General features: G+C 38.7%; 1 protein-coding gene across 4 annotated transcripts in view; it reads left to right on the top strand.

Annotated features, from left to right (window-relative positions):
* Nucleotides 1-25180, top strand: part of TFEC (transcription factor EC) — a 114093-nt gene that overhangs the window by 35722 nt on the left and 53191 nt on the right. For 3 of the 4 annotated variants that reach the window (XM_055420828.2, XM_055420827.2, XM_088834500.1), the window contains exon 3: nucleotides 18577-18663. The exons of the other annotated variant lie outside the window; for it this stretch is intronic. In XM_055420828.2, the coding sequence (XP_055276803.2) occupies nucleotides 18577-18663 (87 nt within the window). The remainder of the gene's footprint in view (nucleotides 1-18576; nucleotides 18664-25180) is intronic. 4 annotated transcript variants of the gene reach the window in all.

Below are 25180 nucleotides of genomic sequence, written 5' to 3' on the forward strand. Positions count from 1 at the left end.
GTCTGACTTATTTCACTTGGCATAATGCCCTCAAGGCTTGTTCATGTTGTTGCCAATGATAGGATTTCCTTGTTTGTTCATGACTAAATAGCATTCTTATTTATATATTTCACAGTTTCTTTAGCCATTCACTGATGGATGGACACAGGTTGCTTTCATATCGTGGTTTTTTAAATACTATGAACATGGGGCCGCAGATATCTTTTCAAGGTATTGTTTTTATTAGCTTTGGGTATATTCCGAGGAGTGGAATTTCGGTATCATATGGTAGTTCTATTTTTACTTTTTTTGAGGATCCTAAATACTGTTTTCTATAGTAGCTGTATCAATTTACAATCTCACCAGTATCATAAAAGGGTAACCTTTTTTCCACATCCTTGCCAGCATTATTATCTTATCTTTTTGTGATTGCTATTCTCACAGGTATAAGGTGATATCTCATTGTGGTTTGAAATACTTTGGCTACCTCATGTGATGAGTTGACTCACTGGAAAAGACTCTGATGCTGGGAGGGATTGAGGGCGGGAGGAGAAGGGGACGACAGAGAATGAGATGGCTGGATGGCATCACCAACTCGATGGACATGAGTTTGAGGGAACTCTGGGAGTTGGTGATGGACGGGGAAGCCTGGCGTGCTGTGATTCATGGGGTCGCAGAGTCGGACACGACTGAGCGACTGAACTGAACTGAATAACTAATGACATTAAGCATCTTTTCATGTATCTGTTGGCCTTTTGTTTATTTTCTTTGGAGAAATATGTATTCAGGTTCTTCTCTCATTTTTTAAATTGCATTTTTATTGTTGTTGTAGGAGCTTTTCTATAGGTCTTGGTTATTAACTCCTTATCAGATGTATGGTTTTCAAACATTTTTTTTCCCTTTCCATAGATTGATCACTGGTGAATTATGCTTTTAATATGTGCTGAGTTTAGTTTGCTAGTATCTTACTGAGAACTTTTGCATCTATATTCATCAGGGATATTGGCCTGTAGCTTTCATTTTTAGTAATCTCATTTTCTAATTTTAGCATCAGGATAATGCTGGCCTCATAAAATCAGTTTGAGAGTGTTCCCTCCTCTTTGATTTTTTGGGAAGACTTTGAGAAGGATTGGTGTTAATTCTTGAAATGTTAGGTAAAATTCACCAGTGAAGCCATCTGGTCCTGGGTTTTTCTCATTGGGGGATTTTTTATTACTAATTTAATTCAATCTCCACTAGTAATTGGTATATTCAGATTTTCTACTTCTTCCTGATTTGGTCTTAATAAGTTTTATGCTTCTAAGAATTTTTCCATTTCTTCTAGGTTTCACAGTTTTTTGAAAAATATAGTTGTTCTTGTTGCCCTTTATAATCCTTTGAATTTGTTCAAATCTACCATTTCCTTATTGATTCTCTGTGTGGATTATCTATCCATTGTTGAGAGTGGTAAAAAGTCTTCAAATATTATTGCTTATAATTACTATACTGTTTATTTTTCTCATTAGTTCTGTTAGTTGTTGCTTTGTATATTTATATGCTCTGATGTTGGACTCATAAATTGTTATATCAGTTTGATGTATTGACCCCTTTACCTTTATATAATGACTTTCCTTGTCTCTCTTTTTTTTTTTGGACATTTTTAGTTTTGTCTGTTCTATCTGATGTAATCAATGTAAATCATTCCTGCTTTCTTTTAGTTTCCATTGTTTGAAATGTCTTTTTCCATCCCTTCACTCTCAATCTGTTTGTCTTTACAGTGAAAGTGAGTCTCCTAGAGACAGTGGTTGTTGAATTTTTTTTTTAATCCACTCATTCACACTATGTCTTTGAATTGGATAATTTAATCTGTTTATATTTAAAACAGTTACTGATAGGTAAGGGCTTGTGTGTGCTTGTGCTCAGTCATGTCTGACTCTTTGCAACCTCCTGGACTGTAGCCCACCAGGTTCCTCTGTCCATGGAATTTTCCAGGCAAGAACACTGGAGTGAATTGCCATATTTTACTCCGAGGGATCATTCTGACCCAGGGATTTAACCTGTCTCTTGCATCTACTGCCTTGGCAGGCAGATGTTTTACCACTGCACCACCTAGGAAGCTGTAAGGGCTTACTACAACAAAATGTTATTAGTTGCTTTCTGGTTGTTTGGTAGCTTCAACAATCTCTGTATCTTATCTTTTTTGTTCTGTTTTGTTTTGCCTTTTGGAATCAACATACTTTGACTTATTTATCAAGTTCTTTTGTGTAATTAATATAAGATTTTCCCTGTGTTTCCATGTGCTCAGTTGCTTCAGTCTCTTGCAACAATCAACTGTAGTGCACCAGGTATGGGATTCTTCAGGCAAGATGCTGGAATGTGTTGCCATGCCCTTCTCCAGGGGATCTTCCCAATTCACAGATTGAACACCTGTCTCTTATGTCTTCTGCATTGGCAGATGGGTTCTTTACCTCTAGCACCACCTGCAGTGTTTTCCATGAGACTTACATAAAATCTGTTCATTGTCCAGTCTCTCAGGTGTGTCTGACTTGTTGCAACCCCATGGACTGCAGCACGCCAGGCTTCCCTGTCCTTTACCATCTCCCATAATTTGGTCAAACTCATTTCCATTGAGTCATCCAACCATCTTGTCCTCTGTCATCCCCTTCTCCTCCTGCCTTCAATCTTTCCCAGCATAAGGGTCTTTTCAAATGAGTCAGCTCTTCCCATCAGGTGGCCAAAGTATTGGAGCTTGTTTCAGCACCAGTCTTCCCAAAGAATATTCAGGACTGATTTCCTTTAGGATTGACTGTTTTGATCTCCTTGCAGTCCAACGGACTCTCAAGAGTCTTCTCTAGCACCACAGTTCAAAAACATCAATTCTTTGGCTCTCAGTCTTCTTTATGGTCCAACTTTCACATCTATACATGACTACTGGAAAAACCGTAGCTTTGACTAGATGGACCTTTGTTGGCAAAGTGATGTCTCTGCTTCTGAATATGTTGTCTAGCTTTTTCATAACTTTTCTTCCAAGGAGCAAGCGTCTTTTAATTTCATGGCTGCAATCAGCATCTGCAGTGATTTTGGAGCCCAAAAAAATAAAGTCTGACACTGTTTGCATTGTTTCTCCATCTATTTACCATAAAGTGATGGAACAGGATGCCATGATCTTTGTTTTCTGAATGTTGAGTTTTAAGCCAACTTTTCCACTCTCCTCTTTTGCTTTCATCAAGAGGCTGTTTAGTTCCTCTTCACTTTCTGCCATAAGGCTGGTGTCAATCTGCATATCTGAAGTTATTGATATTTCTCCCTGCAGTCTTGATTCCTGTTTGTGCTTCATCCAGCTGGACATTATGTGTGATGTACTCTGCATGGAAGTTAAATAAGCAGGGTGATAATATACAGCCTTGATGTATTCCTTTCCCAATTTTGAACCAGTCCATTGTTTCATATCTGGTTTTAACAGTTGCTTCTTGACCTGCATACGGGTTTCTCAGGAGGCAAGTAAGGTGGTCTGGTATTCCCATCTGTTTAAGAATTTTCCAGTTTGTTTGATCCACACAGTCAAAGGCTTTAGTGTAGTCAGTGAATCAGAAGTAGATGTTGTTCTGCAATTCTCTTGCTTTTTCTATGATCCAACAGATGTTGTCATTTTGATCTCTGGTTCCTCTGCCTTTTCTAAATCCAGCTTGTAATACCTTATTTTAAATTGATAGCAAGTAACTTCAATAGAATTTATATTCTTTGTACTTCTCCTAAGTTATTGCTGTTAAAATTTTTATGTTTTTGTATCAGATTATTAATAAAAGATTATTCTATTTATTATATTTCTTACTTTTGTTTCCGTATTGACCATCTGGTGATGTCCATGTGTAGAGTCTTCTCTGGTGTTGGAAGAGGGTGTTTTCTGTGACCAGTGTGTACTCTTGTCAAAACTCTGTTAGCCTTTGACCTGCTTGTTTTGTACTCCAAGGCCAAATTTGACTCTTACTCCAGGTATCTTGACTTCCTACTTTTCCATTCCAGTACTCTATAATAAAAAGGACATCATTTTTTTTTTTTTCATGTAGGTTACTAAACTTCCTTAAAAGGATTATTCTGAATTCTTTATTGATTTATCAGACAGTTCACAGGTCTCCATTTATTTAGAGTTAGCTATCCAACCAGTCCATTCTAAAGGAGATCAATCCTGGGTGTTCATTGGAAGGACTGATGCTAAATCTGAAACTCCAATACTTTGGCCACCTCATGTGTCGAGTTGACTCACTGGAAAAGACTCTGTTGCTGGGAGGGATTGGGGGTGGGAGGAGACGGGGACGACAGAGAATGAGATGGCTGGATGGCATCACCGACTCGATGGACATGAGTCTGAGTGAACTGCGGGAGTTGGTGATGGACAGGGAGGCCTGGTGTGCTGTGATTCATGGGGTCGGAGAGTCGGACACAACTGAGCGACTGAACTGAACTGAACTGATGTGAGTTTTATTGGTTTCCTTGGATGGTATCATATTTACCTGACTTTTTGTGATCCTTAGTTCCTTGTGTTGGTTTCTGTGCGTCTGATTAATAGGGCTGCCCTTGCAGACTTTACAGGCTTGCTTTGTCAGTGACAGTTCTTCACCAGGCTGCTCAGTTTTGGTTTCTGGGTGAGTCTGCCACTAAAGTCTTTGTGCATGTAATTCCTGTTATTATGATCTATTTTTGCCAGGCAACTGGGGACATGGATTGGGGGTTGTGCCATCAGCTGAGAGCAGCTGGATAGGACTGCTGGCTTTGTTCCTTACACAAGTGAGGCTGTTGAATGGGCTCCATGGTTGCTTGCATTCTCTGATCAGGCTTACAACAAAGGTCCATCTAGTCAAGGCTATGGTTTTTCCAGTGGTCATGTATGGATGTGAGAGTTGGACTATAAAGAAAGTGAGCACCGAAGAATTGATGCTTTTGAACTGTGGTGCTGGAGAAGACTCTTGAGAGTCCCTTGGACTGCAAGGAGATCCAACCAGTCCATTCCAAAGGAGATCAGGCCTGGGTGTTCATTGGAAGGACTGATGTTGAAGCTGAAACTCCAATATTTTGGCCACCTGATGTGAAGAACTGACTCATTTGAAAAGACCCTGATGCTGTGAAAGATTGAGGGCAGGAGGATAAGGGGATGACAGAGGATGACATGATTGGATGGCATCACTGACTCAATGGACATGGGTTTGGGTGAACTCCAGGAGTTGGTGATGGATAGGGAGGCCTGGCGTGCTGCGGTTCATGGAGTTGCAGTCAGAAACCACTGAGCGACTGAACTGAACTGAACTGAACTAAATAGTTGGGACGGAATGTAGCAGATATAGCAGATGGGGCTATGAATTAGCTTTGCTCTCCTGTCAGAGAAGCAGGCCAGGGCCCTGGGCCTATGCAGTTCATTGTCTGGGGGCCTGAATAAGACCTGAGTATGCACTGAATTCCTGGTCGGGTGAGGCCACTGATTTTGCTCTACAGGGGTAAGTCATGGGTTGTGTTCTCTGTTCAGGTGCCACTGTATGTGGGGCTATTGGATGGGACATGCATCTTCCCCTGTGCTCTGGTTCAGTTCTCTGGAAGGATAGGTTGAAGGCTGTATTCAATGATGAGCAAGACTATTAATTAGATTCCCTGCCCAGACAGTAAGAGAAGCTACTCTAAAACCAGTAAAGCTCTTTGTGAACTTAACTCAATCTGACCCACATCGAAGTTCCTTGGCTGAACAGCACCACTGGCTTTGCTCTCCAGTTCTGTTTGCTTTTTGCTCAGCTTGAGTGTGGCTGTGCTGTACAGCTTTCAGGTAATTCTGCTAGCCCTTCTGATCAGTTGGAGTCAGAGGACACTATTCACAGTGGGTGAGACTATGTTTCAGCCCCTATGCCTGGGAGGGAGGGGGTTGGACCCCTCCAGGCTATTTTCAATTTTTCAAAGAAGTTCTCAGGTTAGAGAGAGGCCAGGAGCTACCCTCAGCCTTGGCTATGAATTAATCTTCCTGCCTGTGCCTTCATGGGAAGATTCCATGACTGGTTTGTCTTTGCTCTGGGGATGATCTTCTCTGCTTGTCCACCTGCCTCTTGGCTTGAGCACCACTGTACCACACAGCTTCCAGGAGTTGTCCCTAGCTCTTCTGGTCAGATGAGGCTGACAGGGGCCTCTGACTCATCATCTTGCCTGGGTATAGGCAAATGGGCTCTACAATTGATAAAACTCCTTTGAGGATCTGAATCTGTCAAATCTGGATCCCCTCTAATCAATTATCTGGTCAGAGTGTACCCCTGATTTGGTTCTGCTGACAAGTGAAGCTGCTGGTTGGGGTTGCTCCTCAGGCATTAAAGGACTGTCTGCCAAGATCTGCATGTTGGTGTTACAAGCCCTCCCTGCTTCTCTATCATAGTCAGATTCTCAGTGACTGGATCCCATAGATTCTTCTCAATTCCCCTGGTAAGAAATCAAAGTAGGGGCTCCCACAAAGCAACTTCACAATGTTGAAGGTGACTGATTGTCCCCGCTGGGTTCTCTTTTCCCACTGGAGCAACCAGGGGTCAGAGACCTCTCTGCATAGCGTTGTACTGTTTTAGTAAAACCAATAGGTGTCATTTCCAGGGCTCCAAAGAGTTCTGGCACCACAGTCCTTTATGTCTCAATGCAAAGAGTTCAGCAAAAACAAAGTGGTAGGTGAGAAGAGATTTGCTAGAATAGGATGCTTTTGAGACTTTCAAGTTGGTGAGTGAGAAATGTTGCACCTGAGAACTTAGTGGGCTATAGTTTTATAACCAAAGGAAAAGTGGGGAGTGGGAGAAGACCTTCTTTGTCTTTCTTGAGTAGACATCTTGTTTCCGTCATTAGTTCTTCCATCACACAGGGCAGTGAACTTTACTTGTCCCTTCCTATATGGTTAGGGTGGGACTGTCATAGCACTTTGGAAAAATATTTTCAAGTCTCAGTACAATGAGGGGCTTTCATTTTGAAAAGTCACCTTCCCATAAACGATTGTTTGTTGTGTTCACAGAGCCTGTTTGGGGGGGTTCATTAACTCATTGAGCTTATTGGCAAGGATGTGGGTCTCATGCCACCATTGTTTTATTGTTTGGGGGCATGTCTCGTGTTTCTGTTGCAAGGTTTTATTGCTAAGCAAGCCTGCTTTCTCTAGTAATGCTTAATTGACAGGAGTTTTCCATCTTTTTCTACTTATATTCCCCTAGTGGGATTAACTATTTAATCACCTATTTTGTCCCTTCGTTCTGTCCTTGTCACTAGGGGAGGGTCAAAGAGATCAACGTGTAGCTGCTTCTAATGCAGCCTGCCTTGATCTCTGAGGTTCAAGGGTATTTCAGCCTCACCCCCATGCTCTAGATTCTCTGAGTGGTGTTTTGATTCTGAATAGACATTAACTGTTCTTCTCAGAAGGTGGATTGAATTCAGGAACTATCTGTGTTTCCATCTTAGTGATGTCACTTAGTGATGCCACTTACATTTTAAAAGTTTCTAACACAAGGGCAGTGTGAATGCTTAGGAGATGGTGGCTGCCAAATTTTGGTATTTCTTTCTTCTGTGCTTACCCTCCTGTGACATCACGGAACACATCCTGAATTCAAATAAGACCCCAGAAATCAAAGCTAACACAGAATAAATCTGTGAGAGCATCCACAGATTCACTATTTAGGAGTTGGAATTAAGAGTAACTTGGTGATTAAAGGTAAGACAATCAAGTATAAAGTCAAATAAGCATTTTATAGCCTGGGTCTTTCCAGGATAAAATTCAAATTTGAACTCATGGGTACACAGGACTCTTTCACATTTAATTCTTGCCACCTGACCCAAACTTATCATTTCACATTTGCATGGAGCTCTGTTCTTCAACTGTATGGTCCACTTGTGACTTTCACAGTGGCCAGGTTCTCCTTCCTTATAACCTTTCTTTACCAACTACTCATTCAGTATCCACTTATAATTCCAACTGACTCTTCAGAAATCATTTCAGGTTTCTTCTTTCCCTGGAGATACTCGATGTGGATTAGGTGCCTAATTCTCTGAGTTTTCATAGCAATAGCTACGTCATATGGATAAAAATTGCTCTTATCATAGCATCTTTATAGTACATGCTTCTACTGCTAAGTCACTTCAGTCGTGTCCGACTCTGTGTGACCCCATAGACGGCAGCCCACCAGGTTCCCCCGTCCCTGGGATTCTCCAGGCAAGAACACTGGAGTGGGTTGCCGTTTCCTTCTCCAATGTGTGAAAGTGAAAAGTGAAAGTGAATTCACTCGGTCATGTCTGACTCGTAGCGACCCCATGGACTGCAGCCTACCAGGCTCCTCCATCCATGGAATTTTCAAGGCAAGAGTACTGGAGTGGGTTGTCATTTGTTATTCCTTGTCTTGTTTTTATTATCCTTTATACTTTCTAAAAGCTCTAAGTTGAAGGGAAGAGAAAAAAATGAAACAAATATACTATTATGTAGAAAGGACAATGGTATACGTAGGAGTGTAGAAGTACTATTCCAATTTGGAGGTCTGTCAAGTAGACTTAGATGAAAATGACTAGTGGGGCAATTTATCTAAGTAAGATTGCATGAGCAAAGAAACAGCATGAAGTGAGGGAAAATGAGAGGCAAAATTGACGGAAGGTGACACCAGAGAACTGGGCAATAGATAAATCACAGAAAGGCTGGTACTCCATGTTAAGTAATTCCAACTACTTGAAAGGCTCAAATGTGGGGATTATGGTGACATAATCAGATTTGACTTTAATATCACTCTGTCGGCTAGTTAGGAGAAGAAGCCTGGCGTGAGAGAGGGACCAATGGGAAGGTTATTTCCACACCACAGTGAGAAATGAGGCCTTATATTCAGTTCAGTTCAGTTCAGTTGCTCAGTCTTGTCTGACTCTTTGCGACGCCATGGACTGCAGCAAACCAAGCTTCCCTGTTCATCACCAATTCCGGGAGTTTACTCAAACTCATGTCCATCAAGTTGGTGATGCCATCCAACTATCTCATCCTCTGTTGTCCCCTTCTCCTGCCTGCAATCTTTCCCAGCATCAAGGTCTTTTCAAATGAGTCAGTTCTTCACATCAGGTGGCCAAAGTATTGGAGTTTCAGCTTCAGCATCAGTCCTTCCAATGAATAGTCAGGACTGATTTCCTTTAGGATGGACTGGTTGGATCTCTTTACAGTCCAATGGACTCTCAAGAGTCTTCTACAACAACACAGTTCAAAAGCATCAATTCTTCGGCACTCAACTTTCTTTATAGTCCAACTCTCACATCCATACATGACTATTGAAAAAACCGTAGCTTTGACCAGATGGACCTTTGTTGGCAAAGTAATGTCTCTGCTTTTTAATATGCTGTCTAGGTTGGTAATAACTTTTCTTCCAAGGAGTAAGTGTCTTTTAATTTGATGGCTGCAGTCACCATCTGCCGTGATTTTGGAGTCTGCCAATTTGGAGTCTGGCAAAGTAGAGTCTGCCACTGTTTCCATTGTTTCTCCATCTATTTCCCATGAAGTGATGGGACCAGATGCCATGATCTTCGTTTTCTGAATGTGGAGTTTTAAGCTAACTTTTTCACTCTCCTCTTTCACTTTTGTCAAGAGTCTCTTTAGTTCTTCTTTGCTTTCTGCCATAAGTGTGGTATATCTCCATATCTGAGATTATTGATATTTCTCCCAGCAATCTTGATTCCAGCTTGTGCTTCATCCAGTCCAGCATTTCCCATGATGTACCCTGCATACAAGTTAAATAAGTAGGGTAACAATATACAGCTTTGAAGTACTCCTTTCACAATTTGGAACCAGTCTGTTTATTGTTCCAAGTATGGTTCTAACTGTTGCTTGTTGACCTGAATACAGATTTCTCAGGAGGCCTCATTTTAAAACATGTTAGAACTGTGTATCTGTGAGACCATCAAGCAGAAATGATAGTGAGAGCTAGATAAACATGTTTGCCTTGAGGAGGAATAATCTAGAGGGAGAAAGAGATTTAAAAGTCTTCAGCCTGTAGGTAGTACTTAAAAATTTGAATGAGAAGGAAAGCTCCTGGAGAACATGAATACAATAAGAGTAGTAAATCAAGGTTAGGAATGAGGGGATCACCAACATTTAAGGAGTGGTGAGAGGAAAAGGGCTGTAAAGATAAACTAAAGGATAGTTAGTGTGGTGCCACTGAAGGAGTTGATTTAAAGGAGGAAATGACCCCCACACTCAAATGTGGTGAAAAAATAGGACTGATAAATGTCTACCAAACTGATTAATCAAGTAGTCAAAGTGAATAGCAACAAAAGACATTTCAGTAAGATGGTGGGCAAGAGCCATTCTACTTTGAATTCAGAGTTAACAGAAGTGGAAAGATTGAACCCCTGGTATATTCATGATGATTGGGCAGAAAGATAACAGGGTAAAGGCATAGAGAGTCATAAAATAAAAAATTTTCAGCTGAACAGTCACAGAGAGTCTATTGGACTAAATGGAATACTGCATTTGATGAGTAAGATAATGGAATTTAAGATTTCAAAAGTGGTGTGATATAGAGGATGACAGGAACCAGATATGGCCTATAGAATAGGTGAAGAGAAAGTTTAATTCAGGTTTATGATTTGAAGAGTGGTGAACTAAAGTATTCAACTATAATTATTGATTTTTTTCATAGATTTCTGACAGATGTTGCTATAGATTTTTTCTTTTAGGTACATATGTATTCATGGTCACTGGTATTATTTTTCCTTCAGTGTTTTATCTTGAATTTTATATAGTCTAATATTAACATTCCTACTGTTGGTCATCTTTGTAGTATACCTTTGCACTTTTATTTCTACTTTCCCCATTGTTTTATTTTAAATTTGTCCCTTATAGACAAAATATTAAAATACCTTTGAAAAAATCCATTTTGAACAATAATTTCTCCAGCAGTATGTTACATTTTTTGTTGTTTTTGTTGTTCAGTCCTTAAGTGGTCTCCAAAACTTGTTGACCCCATGAACTGCAGCATGCCAGGCTCCTCTGCCCTCCACTATATCCCGGAGTTCACTTAAATCCATGTCCATTGAATCAGTGATGCAATCTAACCGTCTCATCTTCTGCTGCTCCCTTTTCCTTTTGACTTCAGTTTTTCTCATCATCAGGGTCTTTTCCAATGACTGGCTCTTCACATCAGGTGGCCAAAGTATTGGATCTTCAGCTTCAGCATCAGTCCTTCCAATGAATATTCAGGGTTGATTACCTTTAATTTTGACTGGTTTGATCTCTTTGCAGTCCCAGGGACTCTTGAGTCTTCTCCAGCACTTACAATTTGAAAGCATTAATTCTTCAGTGTTTCGCCTTCTTTATCACCCAACTCTTACATCTGTACATGACTGCTGCTGCTGCTGCTGCTAAGTCACTTCAGTCGTGTCCGACTCTGTGTGACCCTATAGACGGAAGCCCACCAGGCTCCCCCGTCCCTGGGATTCTCCAGGCAAGAACACTGGAGTGGGTTGCCATTTCCTTCTCCAATGTGTGAAAGTGAAAAGAGAAAGTGAAGTCGCTCAGTCTGTCCGACCCCTAGCGACCCCATGGATTGCAGCCTACCAGGCTCCTCCATCCATGGGATTTTCTAGGCAAGAGTACTGGAGTGGCTTGCCATTGCCTTCTCCGGACATGACTGCTAGAAAAACCATAACTCTGACTATCACTTTGTCAGCAATGTGATGTCTTTTCTTTTTAATATGCTGTCTAGGTTTGTCATAGATTTCCTTCCAAGGAACAAGTGTCTTTTAATTTCATAGCTGCAGTCACCATCCGCAGTGGTTTTTGAACCCCCCCAAAAATAGAATCTGTCACTGTTTCCACTTTTCCCCCATCAATTTGCCATGAAGTGATGAGTCCTGATGCAATGATATTAGCTTTTTTGAATGTTGAGTTGTAAGCCAGCTTTTTTACTCTCCTCTTTCACCCTCATCAATAGGCTCTTTAGTTCCTCTTCACTTCTTGCCATTAAGTGGTGTCATTGGAATATCTGAGATTGTTGATATTTCTCCCACAATCTTGATTCCAGCTTATGATTCATCTAGCCTGGCATTTTGCAGATAAGTTAAATAAGCAGGGTGACAATATACAGCCTTGTTGTACTCCTTTTTCAATTTTGAACCAGTCAGTTCTTCCATGTCTGGCTCTAACTGTTGCTTCTTGACCCGTTTATAGATGTCTCAGTTTCTCAGGAGACAGGTAAGGTGGTCTGGTACTTCCATCTCTTTAAGAGTTTTCCACAATTTGTTATGATCCACAGAGTCAAAAGCTTTAGTGTAGTCAATAAAGGAAAAGAAGATGTTTCTCAGAAACTCCCTTGCTTTCTCCATGATCCAATGAATGTTGGCCATTTGATCTCTGGCTCCTCTGCCTCTTCAAAACCCAACTTGTACATCTGGAAGTTCTTGGTTCATGTACTGCTGAAGCCTAACTTGAAGGATTTTGAGCATAACTTTGCTAGCATGTGAAATGAGTGCAACTGTATGGTATTTTAAACATTTTTTGACATTGGCCTTCTTTGGAACTGGAATGAAACCTGACATTTTCCAGTCTTATGACCATTGCTGAGTTTTCCAAATCTGCTGACACATTGAGTGCAACACTTTAACAGCATCATCTTTTAGGATTTGGAATAGTTCAACTAGCATTCTGTCACCTCCACTAACTTTGTTTATATTAATGCTTCCTAAGACCCACTTTACTTCATGCTCCAAGATGTCTGACTCTAGGTAAATGACCACAGCATCATGGTTATCTGTATAATTAAGGCCTTTTTTTTGTATAGTTCTTCTGTGTATTCTTGCCACCTCTTCTTAATATCTTCTGCTTCTGTTAGGTCCTTACTGTTTCTGTCCTTTATTGAATGAAATGTTTATCCTTGAAATATCCTTGAATGAAATGTTTCTTCGATCTCTCCAAGTTTCTTGAAGAATTTCTACTCTTTCCCCTTCTATTGTTTTCCTCTATTTCTTTGCATTGTTCATTAAGAAAGCCTTCTTATCTCTCCTTGCTATTTTCTGGAATTAATTCACTTGAGCATATCTTCCCCTTTCTCCTTTGCTTTTTGCTTCTTTTCTTTCGTCAGTTCAGTTCAGTTCAGTTCAGTTGCTCAGTCGTGTCCGACTCTTTGCGACCCCATGAATCACAGCACGCCAGGCCTCCCTGTCCATCACCAACTCCCGGAGTTCACACAAACTCAAGTCCATCGAGTCGGTGATGCCATCCAGCCATCTCATTCTTTGTCCTCCCCTTCTCCTCCTGCCCCCAGTCCCTCCCAGCATCAGAGTCTTTTCCAGTGAGTCAACTCGTTGCATGAGGTGGCCAAAGTATTGCAGTTTCAGCTTTAGCATCAGTCCTTCCAATGAACACCCAGGACTGATCTCCTTTAGAATGGACTGGTTGGATCTCCTTGTAGTCCAAGGGACTCTCAAGAGTCTTCTTCAACACCACAGTTCAAAAGCATCGATTCTTTGGCAATCAGCTTTCTTCACAGTCCAACTCTCACATCCATACATGACCACGGGAAAAACCATAGTCTTGACTAGACAGACCTTGGTTGGCAAAGTAATGTCTCTGCTTTTTAATATGCTATCTAGGTTGGTCATAACTTTCCTTCCAAGGAGTAAGCGTCTTTTAATTTCCTGGCTGCAATCAGTTTTTGTAAATCCTCCTAAGACAACCATTTTTCCTTCTTTCATTTCTTTTCTTTTGGTTACTTTTGGTCACTGCTTTTGTACAGTGTTACAAACTTCCATCCATAGTTCTTCAGGCACTCTTTCTACCAGATCTAATCCCTTGAATCTATTTGTCACTTCCATTGTATAATCATAACAGAAATGATTTAGGTCATACCTGAATGGCCTAGTGGTTTTCCCTACTTTCTTCAATTTAAGCCTGAATTTTTCTTTAAGAAGTTCATTATCTGAACCACAGTCAGCTCTAGGTCTTGCTTTTGCTGATTTTCTTTTAGAGCTTCTGCGTTTGGCTGCAAATTTCATAATCAATCTAATTTTGGTATTGACTATCTGTGATGTTGGAAAAGCGTGTTTGCTATGACAAGCATGTTCTCTTGGCAAAACTATGTTAGCTTTTGCCCTGCTGCATTTTGTACTCCAAGTCCAAATTTGCCTGTTATTCCTGGTATCTCTCAACTTCCTACTGTTGCATTCCAATCCCCTATGATGAAAAGGACATCTTTTTTTGGTCTTAGTTCTAGAAGGTGTTGTAGGGCTTCATAGAACTTCAGCTTCTTTGGCATCAATGATTGAGGCATAGACTTGGATTACTGTGATACTGAATGGTTTACCTTGGAAAGAAACCAAGATCACTCTGTCGTTTTTGAGGTTTCCCAAAGTACTACATTTTGGGCTTTTTTGTTGTCTATGAGGGCTACTCCATTTCTTCTAAGGGATTCTTGCCCACGATAGTAGATGTAATGGTCATCTGAATCAAATTTGCCCATTCCCATCCATTTTAGTTCACCAATTCCTGTATGTTGATGTTTACTCTTGCCATCTCCTACTTGACTATGTCCAATTTACCTTGATTCATGGACTTAGCATGCCAGGTTCTTATGCAATATTGTTCTTTACAGCATCAGACTTTACTTTCATCAACAGACACATCCACAACTGAGCATTGTTTCTGCTTAATAGAGGTGTTATTGTCCTCTGCTCTTCCCCAGTACTTTATTGGACATATTCCTACCTGGTGGACTCATCTTCTGGTGTTATATCTTTTTGCCTTTTCGTGGTGTCATTTACATTCTTATAGTTACTTTAGCATTAGTATTTAATTGTTATCTTTTTTCACATTTTTATTTATTATGCTTTCTGTTTCCTTATTTGCAATCTTTTTTCCTATCCTCCATTGGCTAAGGTTTAATTTCTTTCTTTTTTTGTTACTCCTAGTTATAACACATAGTTATATTTTTGTCTTTATCTGTATCACGATTTAGCAATATCTGTGTTATATCTATAGGTAAACAGCTCCCTGAGTTTGATCTTATCTCCTTCTTCTTCTCACCTATAATTCTGAATTTATATTTTTAGAATAAATTTATATATTCAAATATTAATATATATATATACATACATTCTTCTTATTTAGACCCAAAACATTTTACTGTTAGTTGGGCTTCCCAGGTGGCTCAGTCATAAAGGATACGTTTGCCAATGCAGGAGACACAAGAGATATGGGTTTGAATCCTGACTTGAGAAAATACCTGGAGGAGGAAATGGACACCCACTCCAGTATTCTTGTCTGGATAATCCCATGGACAGGAGCTGGGTGGACTACAGTCCATGGGATCATAAAGAGTTGGACATGATGAGCACTCATTCTTGTATTTTGTAGTGATTTCATAGTTTATTATATGACTAGTGTACTTTCCAGAAGAGTGTTTTCCAAAGGTTTTTTTGCCTTAAAAGTTCTGAGTTTTCATGTCTAAGAAAAATTTTATCTTATGCACATATTTAAAGAATATTTTATTGGTTATAAATGTCTAGGTTCAAAAGTCTTTATCTTTAGCACTTCAAACGTTGCCCTGCTGTCTTCTTGCTCCCAGAATTGTTGAGAAGCTTAATTCCTGGTCTTTTGTAAACCTTTACTTTAAATCTTTCAAATCTTATAAATCTCTTCCTTTGTCCTTGAGTCTCATTCTTTCCATGCCTATTATCACCATTTTTATTTTAGTCAAAATATTTTGTTGTTCCTTTGTATTTTATCATCTTCATTTATTACTTTTATGGTGCTTATTTTGCTGATTTCTTCTGTCTAATCTGTTAACTCTGTTTCATCTGATAAAAAAATGTTGTGTTTGTTGCCTTTCTTAAGATAACAATTGGATTACAAGATGGTTCGTTTTGAAGATTCCTGGAAGCTGTGAAACAATGCTTTAGATTAGACTCTAAAGTCAATTTAAGATAATAGAAGAGCCAGCATCCCCAGTAAGCCAGCATCTCCAATAGCCAGCATCTCCAATAAGCCAGCATCATTAGGTGAAATAATTGTCATGTTGGTGGATGACAGAAATGAGGTGTTATTAAAGGCAAATCAAAGTCTCCAAGAAAGATGAACTTTGACATGTACAAAAGAAGGGTTTCTATCTGGAATAGAATAAATGAGCATGTTTATAGACAAGAGGGAAAAATTATAGATGTAAGCATGCATGTGTGCTAAGTCACTTCACTTGTGTCCAACTCTTTGTGATCCTATGGGCTGTAGCCCACCAGGCTCCTCTGTCAATGGGATTCTCCAGGCAGGAACTGCCATGGAGGCAAGGTTGCCATGCCCTCCTCCAAGGGATCTTCCTGACCCAGGGATTGAACCCACATCTCTTACGTCTCTTGCATTGATAGCAGGGTTATTTTTTGTTTTTAAGCGTGAAAGCTACCTGGGAACCCCCACTGATGTAAGAGACTGGATCATTTATATTATAATCTTCCAGAAGGAAAGGGATAAATTATTCGAGTAATTATTAGTGAAACTATAAGGACTCCAAAGTAAACCATATATCATGAATTGTGTTTAGCATCCTTCTTTCCTCAGGCCTTTTTCACATCTATTCAATACAAATTTGTTGTCCATTTAATGGTGGAATATTAATAAGAAAAATATCATAAAACTGAAATTAGAGGTTGGTAGAAATCAATAATATACTTGAAAACTTTCAGAGAGTAGACCAACCAAAGGAAACAAAGTATGCATATTTATTTTCCTCGATACTTTAAAGATCACTCAGTGCACATGGAACATCATCTGAAGTTCAAAATAGGGCCTAGAGCTGCACTCTGGTATGGTTCCCAACGGACATGTGTTTTTGTTTGTGCTTGTTTGTTTTTAAAGTTAATTCAAATTCAACGTGATCTTTAAAAATTGAATAAAATTAAAACTTCAGTTCCTTAGTAACATTGGCCACATTTCGAGTGCTCATAGCCATCTGTATTTGCTACTGTACTGGACAGTGCAGATATAGGACATTCCTACTGTTACAGAAATTTATGCTGGACTCTACTGGTCCATAGGATTCTACAATGTAAATTCCTTACCTACATTTCATCTTTATCTCAACTCTTTCTTCCTCTCGCTCACTTTTTTCTATTCCCCTTGGCCCCAACTCTTCCTCAAAGACATGAGCTTCTTTCTACCTTTAGGTCTTCTTTTATGCTTTCTTTCAAAGTACCACAATTTCCTCATGTTATTCTTGTCTTTGTTCAAATATCAGTAAATCTTTGCCTCATTCAGATAATAACATTCACTCTTATCAAGCTCTGTTCCTAACCTGCTTTAATATCTTCATACCACTGTTTGTTATTAAGCTGTTTCTTGTATGAAGTAGTTTGAGTTCTATGAAGGCAGATACTTTGTGCTTTTTGCTTTTATAGCATGTACTAAACCAAGGTCTTGAAGTAAATATTGTATAATAAATATTTATTAAATAAATATATAAATAATATTCAAATTTTTTGGCATATAACCTTTGGGAGTATCTTAACAGATGTTTGTGAACATTTGATTCTCTAAGGTCCTCAGAAATCTTGCTTAGAGGATAACATTAACAAAATCATAAAATATTTTTTATATCTCCCAGAGTTTATTCCTTGTTGTTTCTGCACATGTCATGGGAAATTTAGAGTATTACAGTTACATAAATTCCACATTCTTACTATCTCTGAACCTACATTATATTTTAAAATTTCAGTAAAGATAATAAATATAATAGCCGAGAGGAGAGCTAGAGCTGTAGGGGGATAGAGACAGTGAGAGAGAAAGTGATGGTATATTTAAAAATATAAGCTTTAATATTCCCGCCAGCTGAAGTACAGAAGAAAAGGAAGGTTGTTTTAGAAAGGAGTTGAGAAAGGAAGTGAAAAACTGATTTAAGACTGTAGAATCAGATTTCTAGATTTCAATTCTGCCTTTGTCACTCTTTAGCTATATAATCTGAAACAGGTTACTGAATTTCTTTCCTCATGTATATAGTGAAGACAATGATAGTATATACTTCATATTGTCATTGTGAAGATAAATGAGCTGATTGTGCAAAACATTTAGAACAGCTCCTGCCACATCATATGTGTTTGTTACTATTTATGGTGTCTACAATTATTATTGTTGTTGATAGTATTATAGTTATTATTACTAGTGATCATTAGAGAAAGTTGGATGATGCATTTCCATGTAGTTTCTATTCATGTGGACTAATTGGATGAAGTTTGAATATCCACTTATAAGATGTTATCAAAATATTTTAAAAGAAAAATAAAATTTGTAGGCAGTCGTCTCTCTGCAAATGAAACATATAAACTCTGACTCAAGGTATTCATGATAACTACTCTGTTTATGCAGATACTGGAGTAGCCAAGGGTGATTTGTTTACTCATCACCAACCGGTAGGTGGAAGCGAATGTAAGGAAAAGCAACACAGATCATAGTGTTAGGATTACGTCGAATTCTAAAATATTCTGCATTTTGATACACATATAACCTTAATTTAAACATTCTAAAAATTACTTTTAAAGATTGCTAAAATCTTTCTCTCCGAATTCAGACTGAAGAGCAACTTTTATCATTATGCACAATATTCTAAATGCATTATATTTTGCTAGATGGAGGACGTTATTGAGGATATAATCGGTATGGACCCAAGTTTTAAAGAGGAAGGAACAGATTCTCCTCTGCTAATGCAAAGAACAGTAAGTGTTTCCAGACCTGAGGAGGTCAGTGAGATTAAAATCAATAATAGCACCTGATGATAAAAAAAGAAATTTCATTTGATTAGTAAATGGTGTTTTCTTCTGCACTTTTGAAGCTGGTACAGAATAGATTAACATTTTAAAAATATTTATTGGTGCAGGAAAAAATGCATAATTGTATAGGGCTTATACTATTCTATCTACCTACCTACTTATCTACCTAATCTCTATAAACGTTCATCTAATTACATATCTTATCTGCCATAGCATTTTCTGTGAAATCTTCAGATTTCCCATTTGAAGCACAACATATCATAATACCCTCATGAGTTCATGGCTAAATTTTAACTATTTTACCATTACTAACAGCTACCAGATTCAGAAGCTCTATGCCTTATAGAGAAAGGAAAAATTATAACACAATATAACTTTACTTTTGAGACAAAAATCAAAGGTTAAAGATGAAGTGAAGAAAGGTAGAAGAGGCCTCACACTACTTTAAGGCATTTAGACAGACTTCTGTGTTGAAATCACAAATTCCTGGAATAATAAGTAGGGAGAGATAAGATAATATCTCTTTGATTGCTGTTCCCTTCTCATTGTTCATTTATTAATCTCTAGAATCTATAAAGGGTGTGCAAGCTCTTTCTACACATTTTGAAGGGTTATTGTTGGTTTATTTATGGGTTTAGAGCTTTTAGAAAATGAGGAAAAATATGAAAGGTTTTGATTTGTTACTTTAAACATTTCATTTAAAGAAAGTGAATTCTGACTGTATTGTGTAGTGTAGATACTGTTCATCAGTAAATCAGTGGCTGAGTTGTGTTAATGTTAATAATGGACATTTTAAACCTAAAACTTTAAGAAAAGTTTGGAGAAAGCATCCCTCTTCTATTTATTAATTCCCAAATAGACTACGAAAAAGGAGAATTATATCTTTCCTCCTTTTCTCTGGTACAAAAGACTTCCACTTTATAACAAGTCACTAACACCAGTATTATCAGATAAAGATCAGTTCAGTTCAGTTCAGTTCAGTCGCTCAGTCGTGTCCGACTCTCCGCGACCCCATGAATCACAGCACGCCAGGCCTCCCTGTCCATCACCAACTCCCGGAGTACACTCAAACTCATGTCCACAGAGTCGGTGATGCCATCCAGCCATCTCATTCTCCGTCGTCCCCTTCTCCTCCCGCCCCCAACCTTTCCCAGCATCAGAGTCTTTTCCAGTGAGTCAGCTCGTCTCATGAGGTGGCCAAAGTATTGGAGTTTCAGCTTTAGCATCAGTCCCTCCAATGAACATCCAGGATTGATCTCCTCTAGAATGGACTGGTTGGATCTCCTTGCAGTATAAGGGACTCTCAAGAGTCTTCTCCAACACCACAGTTCAAAAGCATCAAATGAGGTTAAAAATCTAGTTTTTTTTTTTTTATTGAAAGTTTAATTTTTTGTGAGTTCTTTGTTTATTGTTTGAATGAAGTGACAATTCTTTTTACCTCTTCTGTTTTCAGATTTCAAGAAGTATATTTACAACAAATTTGACTAATTCTCTAAATAAATATGTTATTTATACTAATTTTCTCCATCTAATCCCATAGCATAAGCTTACTATTTTCTTAATCATTATTCAACTTTTGGGTTTGAGGAAATGATACTAATTTCTTTCAATCTTCTCTTCCTTGTATGTGGTACTTATTTCATTGAAATTGTATGCTGAAACATTCTCTTTATCAAATTATCTTACTTGTTTTGCAGTGGTTGCATAGATTGCTTATTCAGTGCAAACTGGTGACAATGATGATTGGGAATTTGTTTTTTGTAAACAGAATGTGGGCTTCCCACGTGGCACAGTGGTAAAGAATCCACCAACTAATGCAGGAGACACAGGTTTGATCCCTGGGTTGGAAAGATCCCCTGGAGGAGGGCACAACAACCCGCTCCAGTATTCTTGCCTGCAGCATTCCATGGGCAGAAGGAGCCTGGTGGGCTACAGTCCATAAGGTCGCAAAGAGTTGGACATGACTGAAGCGACTTAGCACAGCACAGTGCAGCGTACAGAATGTACTTCTAAAAAGATAGATACTACTGGCCTATGTGTATTCATATAAAGAAGTATCTGCTATTGGCCAACCAACAATTATTGATAAATCAAGAAATAAAATATAAAACCAAACAGTTCAATTAACCAAAAAATTAGTCAATATTTGCTGTATGTAAAGCATCATACACGTGCTATAGGAAACTAAAAGTTGAGTGAGATACTATTTAAGAGACCACATGATGGTGAGTCAGTGAGGTGAGGTTTACCCGAGAGACCGTGAAGGAAAGAATATGGATCTCAATAGTAACCCAAGTTGTCATCTAAATATTGTATAAGTCACTTAACTTTTCCTTACTTTCTTCTGTGTTATGAGAATAATTAAAAGTATTTATGGCCAGTACTGTTTTTATATTAAATCTTAGTAGATCACACACACACACATACACACACACATATGTATATATATATATATTTAACGCTAGTCAGAGAGTTGCCCTGGAGTTTGAGTAAAGCAGAAACCTTGCTAAATTGAGACATTTCTGAAATACTTTAGGAAAAGATGACATTTGAAATATAGTTATGAAGGAAAGTTAAGATTTTAAGAGGTAGATATGAAGGCAGCAAAGTAGCAAGAAAAGAGGACAGTATAAGAAAAGGCAAGAAGTCAGAAAAAAGAGAATGTATAAGAATAGCTGGTAGAACAGAGATAGGAAATTCTGAAGGATTTTTATAGTTCATGTGGGTAAAAATAAAGACCTGTTAGATTCAGAGGAATGCTTTGAGTAAGCATTTTAGCCAGTGAACTTTTGGTTTTAGATGATAGAACCTGGCTTATATGGGATGTAAGTATGAAAGGAATTTGTTGGCTCATCTCATCCATAAATTCCTAAGAAATATTACATGTGAACATCCCTCCATAAGTTTGCCTTTGTTCTATACTGGCTTTATTCTCAGCTATTGAACAGACAATCTCACAGCTTATTCCTAGCCATGCACACAGTTTGTCCTTGCTAACCCAGCTTTTTTTTTTTAGACATCCACTCTTTGACAAGGAAGAGGAAGTTTCTGATTAATTTAAGCCAACCCTTGTGGCCCTGTTTCCTTAGCCAGAGATTGTTTTAAGAATGAGCTTGTGTTGCAGTTCTGGAGGTTTAGCAGGTTACTGGCGTCTTCTAGGAAATTTACTTCAGTCTTTAAAGGAGACCCACCAAAGAGAAGGTTTTGTCTCTCTATGATGTTGTAAGACAATGTGACTTATGTGGTCATTTGATTGCCCAGAAGGTAAATAAACTGAGGAAAAACAAAAGGTACAGAGAGGAAAATCCAAGAGGAATGCAAATAAATACTGCTCATATGCCCCAGAATTCTTTACCTATGGATTGCACACATCATGTAAGATTTTTTTCCTTTATTTTGTAAGCTAATTGTGTCAGGATTTTATGGTTGTCATAACAAAATGTACACTGATAGATACATTCAGTCAGACTTAAAAGCTTAAGAGGAGTGCTCCTTTTTTCTTTAGTTTTAGTTAAATCTCTGAGATAATTCTTTTTGGAGCAATTTTGTCACTTTTCCATCTCAGACAATTTTTCTGGGTCTTGGGCCCACCCTAGAGTGACTTAGCAGCAGCAGCAGCCAAAATAAATTATCTAGATTAAGATGGAAAACTAAGAGTATAGGAATCGTTACCATAATTCAATAATAATAATTATTTTTTAAAAAATAATTATTCTTAATGTCTCACCTACTATACCACAGGCACATTGCCAATTATTTTACATATAATCTCTAGTTGTCATAGAGACTGCAAAGTCCAAGAGGCAATCAAGGATTCCCTGGTAGCTCAGATGGTAAAGAATCCGCTCGCAAGGCAGGAGACTGGGGTTCAATCCCTGGATCAGTCAGATCACCTAGAGAAAGAAATGGCAACTCCCTCCAGTATTCTTGCATGAGAAATTCCAAGGACAGAGGAACCTGGCGGCTGCAGTCCACAGGGTCTCAAAAGAATCAGACACAACTTAGTGACTAAACAACAACTGGGGCACTCTATTGACTGTGTTATTAGTCACTTAGGAGTTCTTTTGCTGTGACTTAAACAGAAAATCTTGGGTGTCACTTAGCTAAGATTTATCCCAGGACCACAGCATAGAGTAAGATTAACTAAAATGAGTTAACATGAGTTAACTCATATTCTAATTTCTGTTGGTGGAAATCTTGGAAGCTGCTCTGGGGTAGCTTGGACCATTTGTGGTGGTCCTTCAGATTTCCCCAGATTGAATGGAATAGTTCAGGGTTTTCACAGTTCAGCTTAGTCCAAGTATTTCTGACACAGAAATGAATATTGTGCGATTAGTGACTAGATTCAGAATAGTTAAAGAGAAGTTACCTCTTAATTTCTATTTAAACAAGAGAGCTAGCTACTTGCCAATTAGTTCTTACTGCAACAATTGTGTAAATTGGATGGAAAAGACCCAAAGTGCAAGAAACATTCAGCCAAATCAGCTGTGCTTTCATCAACACTAAACCAGTTTCTCAGTCTTCTTGGGGTCAATGGTATTTCTCTCCTCACTATCCAGCCATCCTTCACATGATGATATCCCAGATATCATTATGCATTTTTCTATTCTATAGCATTTTCTTTCATATTTTTTGACCATTTTTTCCAGTGCACCTAGTCTAATTTCTTACTTCAACAATGGCTCAAGCTTGTGAAGTCTCCATGTTAATTGACTCTATCACTCTTTTCAATAGCTATTATTTCCCATTCATGACATTTTGAAAATTTCTTCCTTAACCTATTCTTGGTTAAGCACTATAACTATTTCTTTTGCAAACACTCTTAACATATCCCCATTTATCTTCATTTTCTTTTCCTAACAAATGCCCAACCCTGACTAAACTTATTTTTCATCTATTCCACATCTTTACCTGAGCAGCTGAATGTATAAAATTTCACTACCTTGCTCATAGTACTCACCTCCAATACATCACCAAAATATCATATGGTCTTTCACTACTACCAGACAATACTACAGCTATTCCTTGGTTAAAATTCTCATTAAATGAGACAACATTAATCTACTTTCTCTTCTCAAATCTCCACCATTCTCCATGTTCCAGCTGATTTCTCTATTACAATATATTTCAGAGAGAAAATATATGCAATCAGATTAGGACTTACTTGTTAGCTTTGTATCACAAATTCTACAAAACCACCAGTATCTGTTTTGCTTTTCTCTGCCATCCCTTCTATTTGAATAGAATTATCTCAGCTCATAACCTAAAGCTGGTCCAACTACTTGTGTCCTCAGTTCAGTTCAGTTCAGTTCAGTGTCCTCAGTTTAGTTCAGTTCAGTCGCTCAGTCGTGTCCGACTCTCCGTGACCCCATGAATCACAGCACGCCAGGCCTCCCTGTCCATCACCAACTCCCGGAGTTCACTCAAACTCATGTCCATTGAGTCGATGATGCCATCCAGCCATCTCATTCTCGGTCATCCCCTTCTCCTCCTGCCCCCAACCTTTCCCAGCATCAGAGTCTTTTCCAGTGAGTCAACTCGTTGCATGAGGTGGCCAAAGTATTGGAGTTTCAGCTTTAGAATCAGTCCTTCCAATGAACACCCAGGATTGATCTCCTTTAGAATAGACTGGTTGGATCTCCTTGCAGTACAAGGGACTCTCAAGAGTCTTCTCCAACACCACAGTTCAAAAGCATCAATTCTTCGGTGATCAGCTTTCTTCACAGTCCAACTCAGTTCAGTGTCCTGCTGCTGCTGCTGCTGCTGCTAAGTTTTCAGTTGTGTCCGACTCTGTGTGACCCCATAGACGGCAGCCCACAGACCCCACTAATTCTTACCTTCACAAATACTTCCCTCTTTAAATAGCAGCTCTTCATATATCATTAGTCTATTATGATGTTGGATTACAAATATTAGCATTACACTTGCCTTTATTAAGATTCCTCAAAAATAAACCAAATCAAATGATTGCCTTTGAATACAGTTCCTCTCTGGCTACCACACCATTTCATGACTGCACTACCTCCTTCCCAAATGTCTCTACTTCCATTTTCACCCTGATTCCATTTCCTCACCTCCCCCTCTCTACTGTCCAGTACAGCTATTTCCCTTATAATTCCAAAAGAGCTCTTAAAACCAACCAATACTGAAGCCAATATTAAATTCTCCATTCTCACCAAACTTGATTTCTTTGTGGCCTTTGCCATGGTTGACCACTTTCTCCTTCTTGAAGTATTAACTGGGATTCTGTGGCACCCTCTTTTTTGCCTTTTCACCCACCTTGCTGGCTCTTTCTCTTCTAATAGATTTCTAGATGCTAAAGTGCTCCTAGGCTCAGAATTTAATCATCTTTTCTCATGTACCTGTATATTCCATCGGTAATCTCAACCCTTCTCTGGCCTAGCTCTCTCCCCTAATGCTAGATTCACATGTCTTATTACTACCCAACAACTTTTGTTCTTCC

This window comes from Moschus berezovskii, chromosome 3 (assembly GCF_049115385.1).
Source record: "Moschus berezovskii isolate FMDL1 chromosome 3, NW_MosBer_1.0, whole genome shotgun sequence".
Lineage (NCBI taxonomy): Eukaryota > Metazoa > Chordata > Mammalia > Artiodactyla > Moschidae > Moschus > Moschus berezovskii.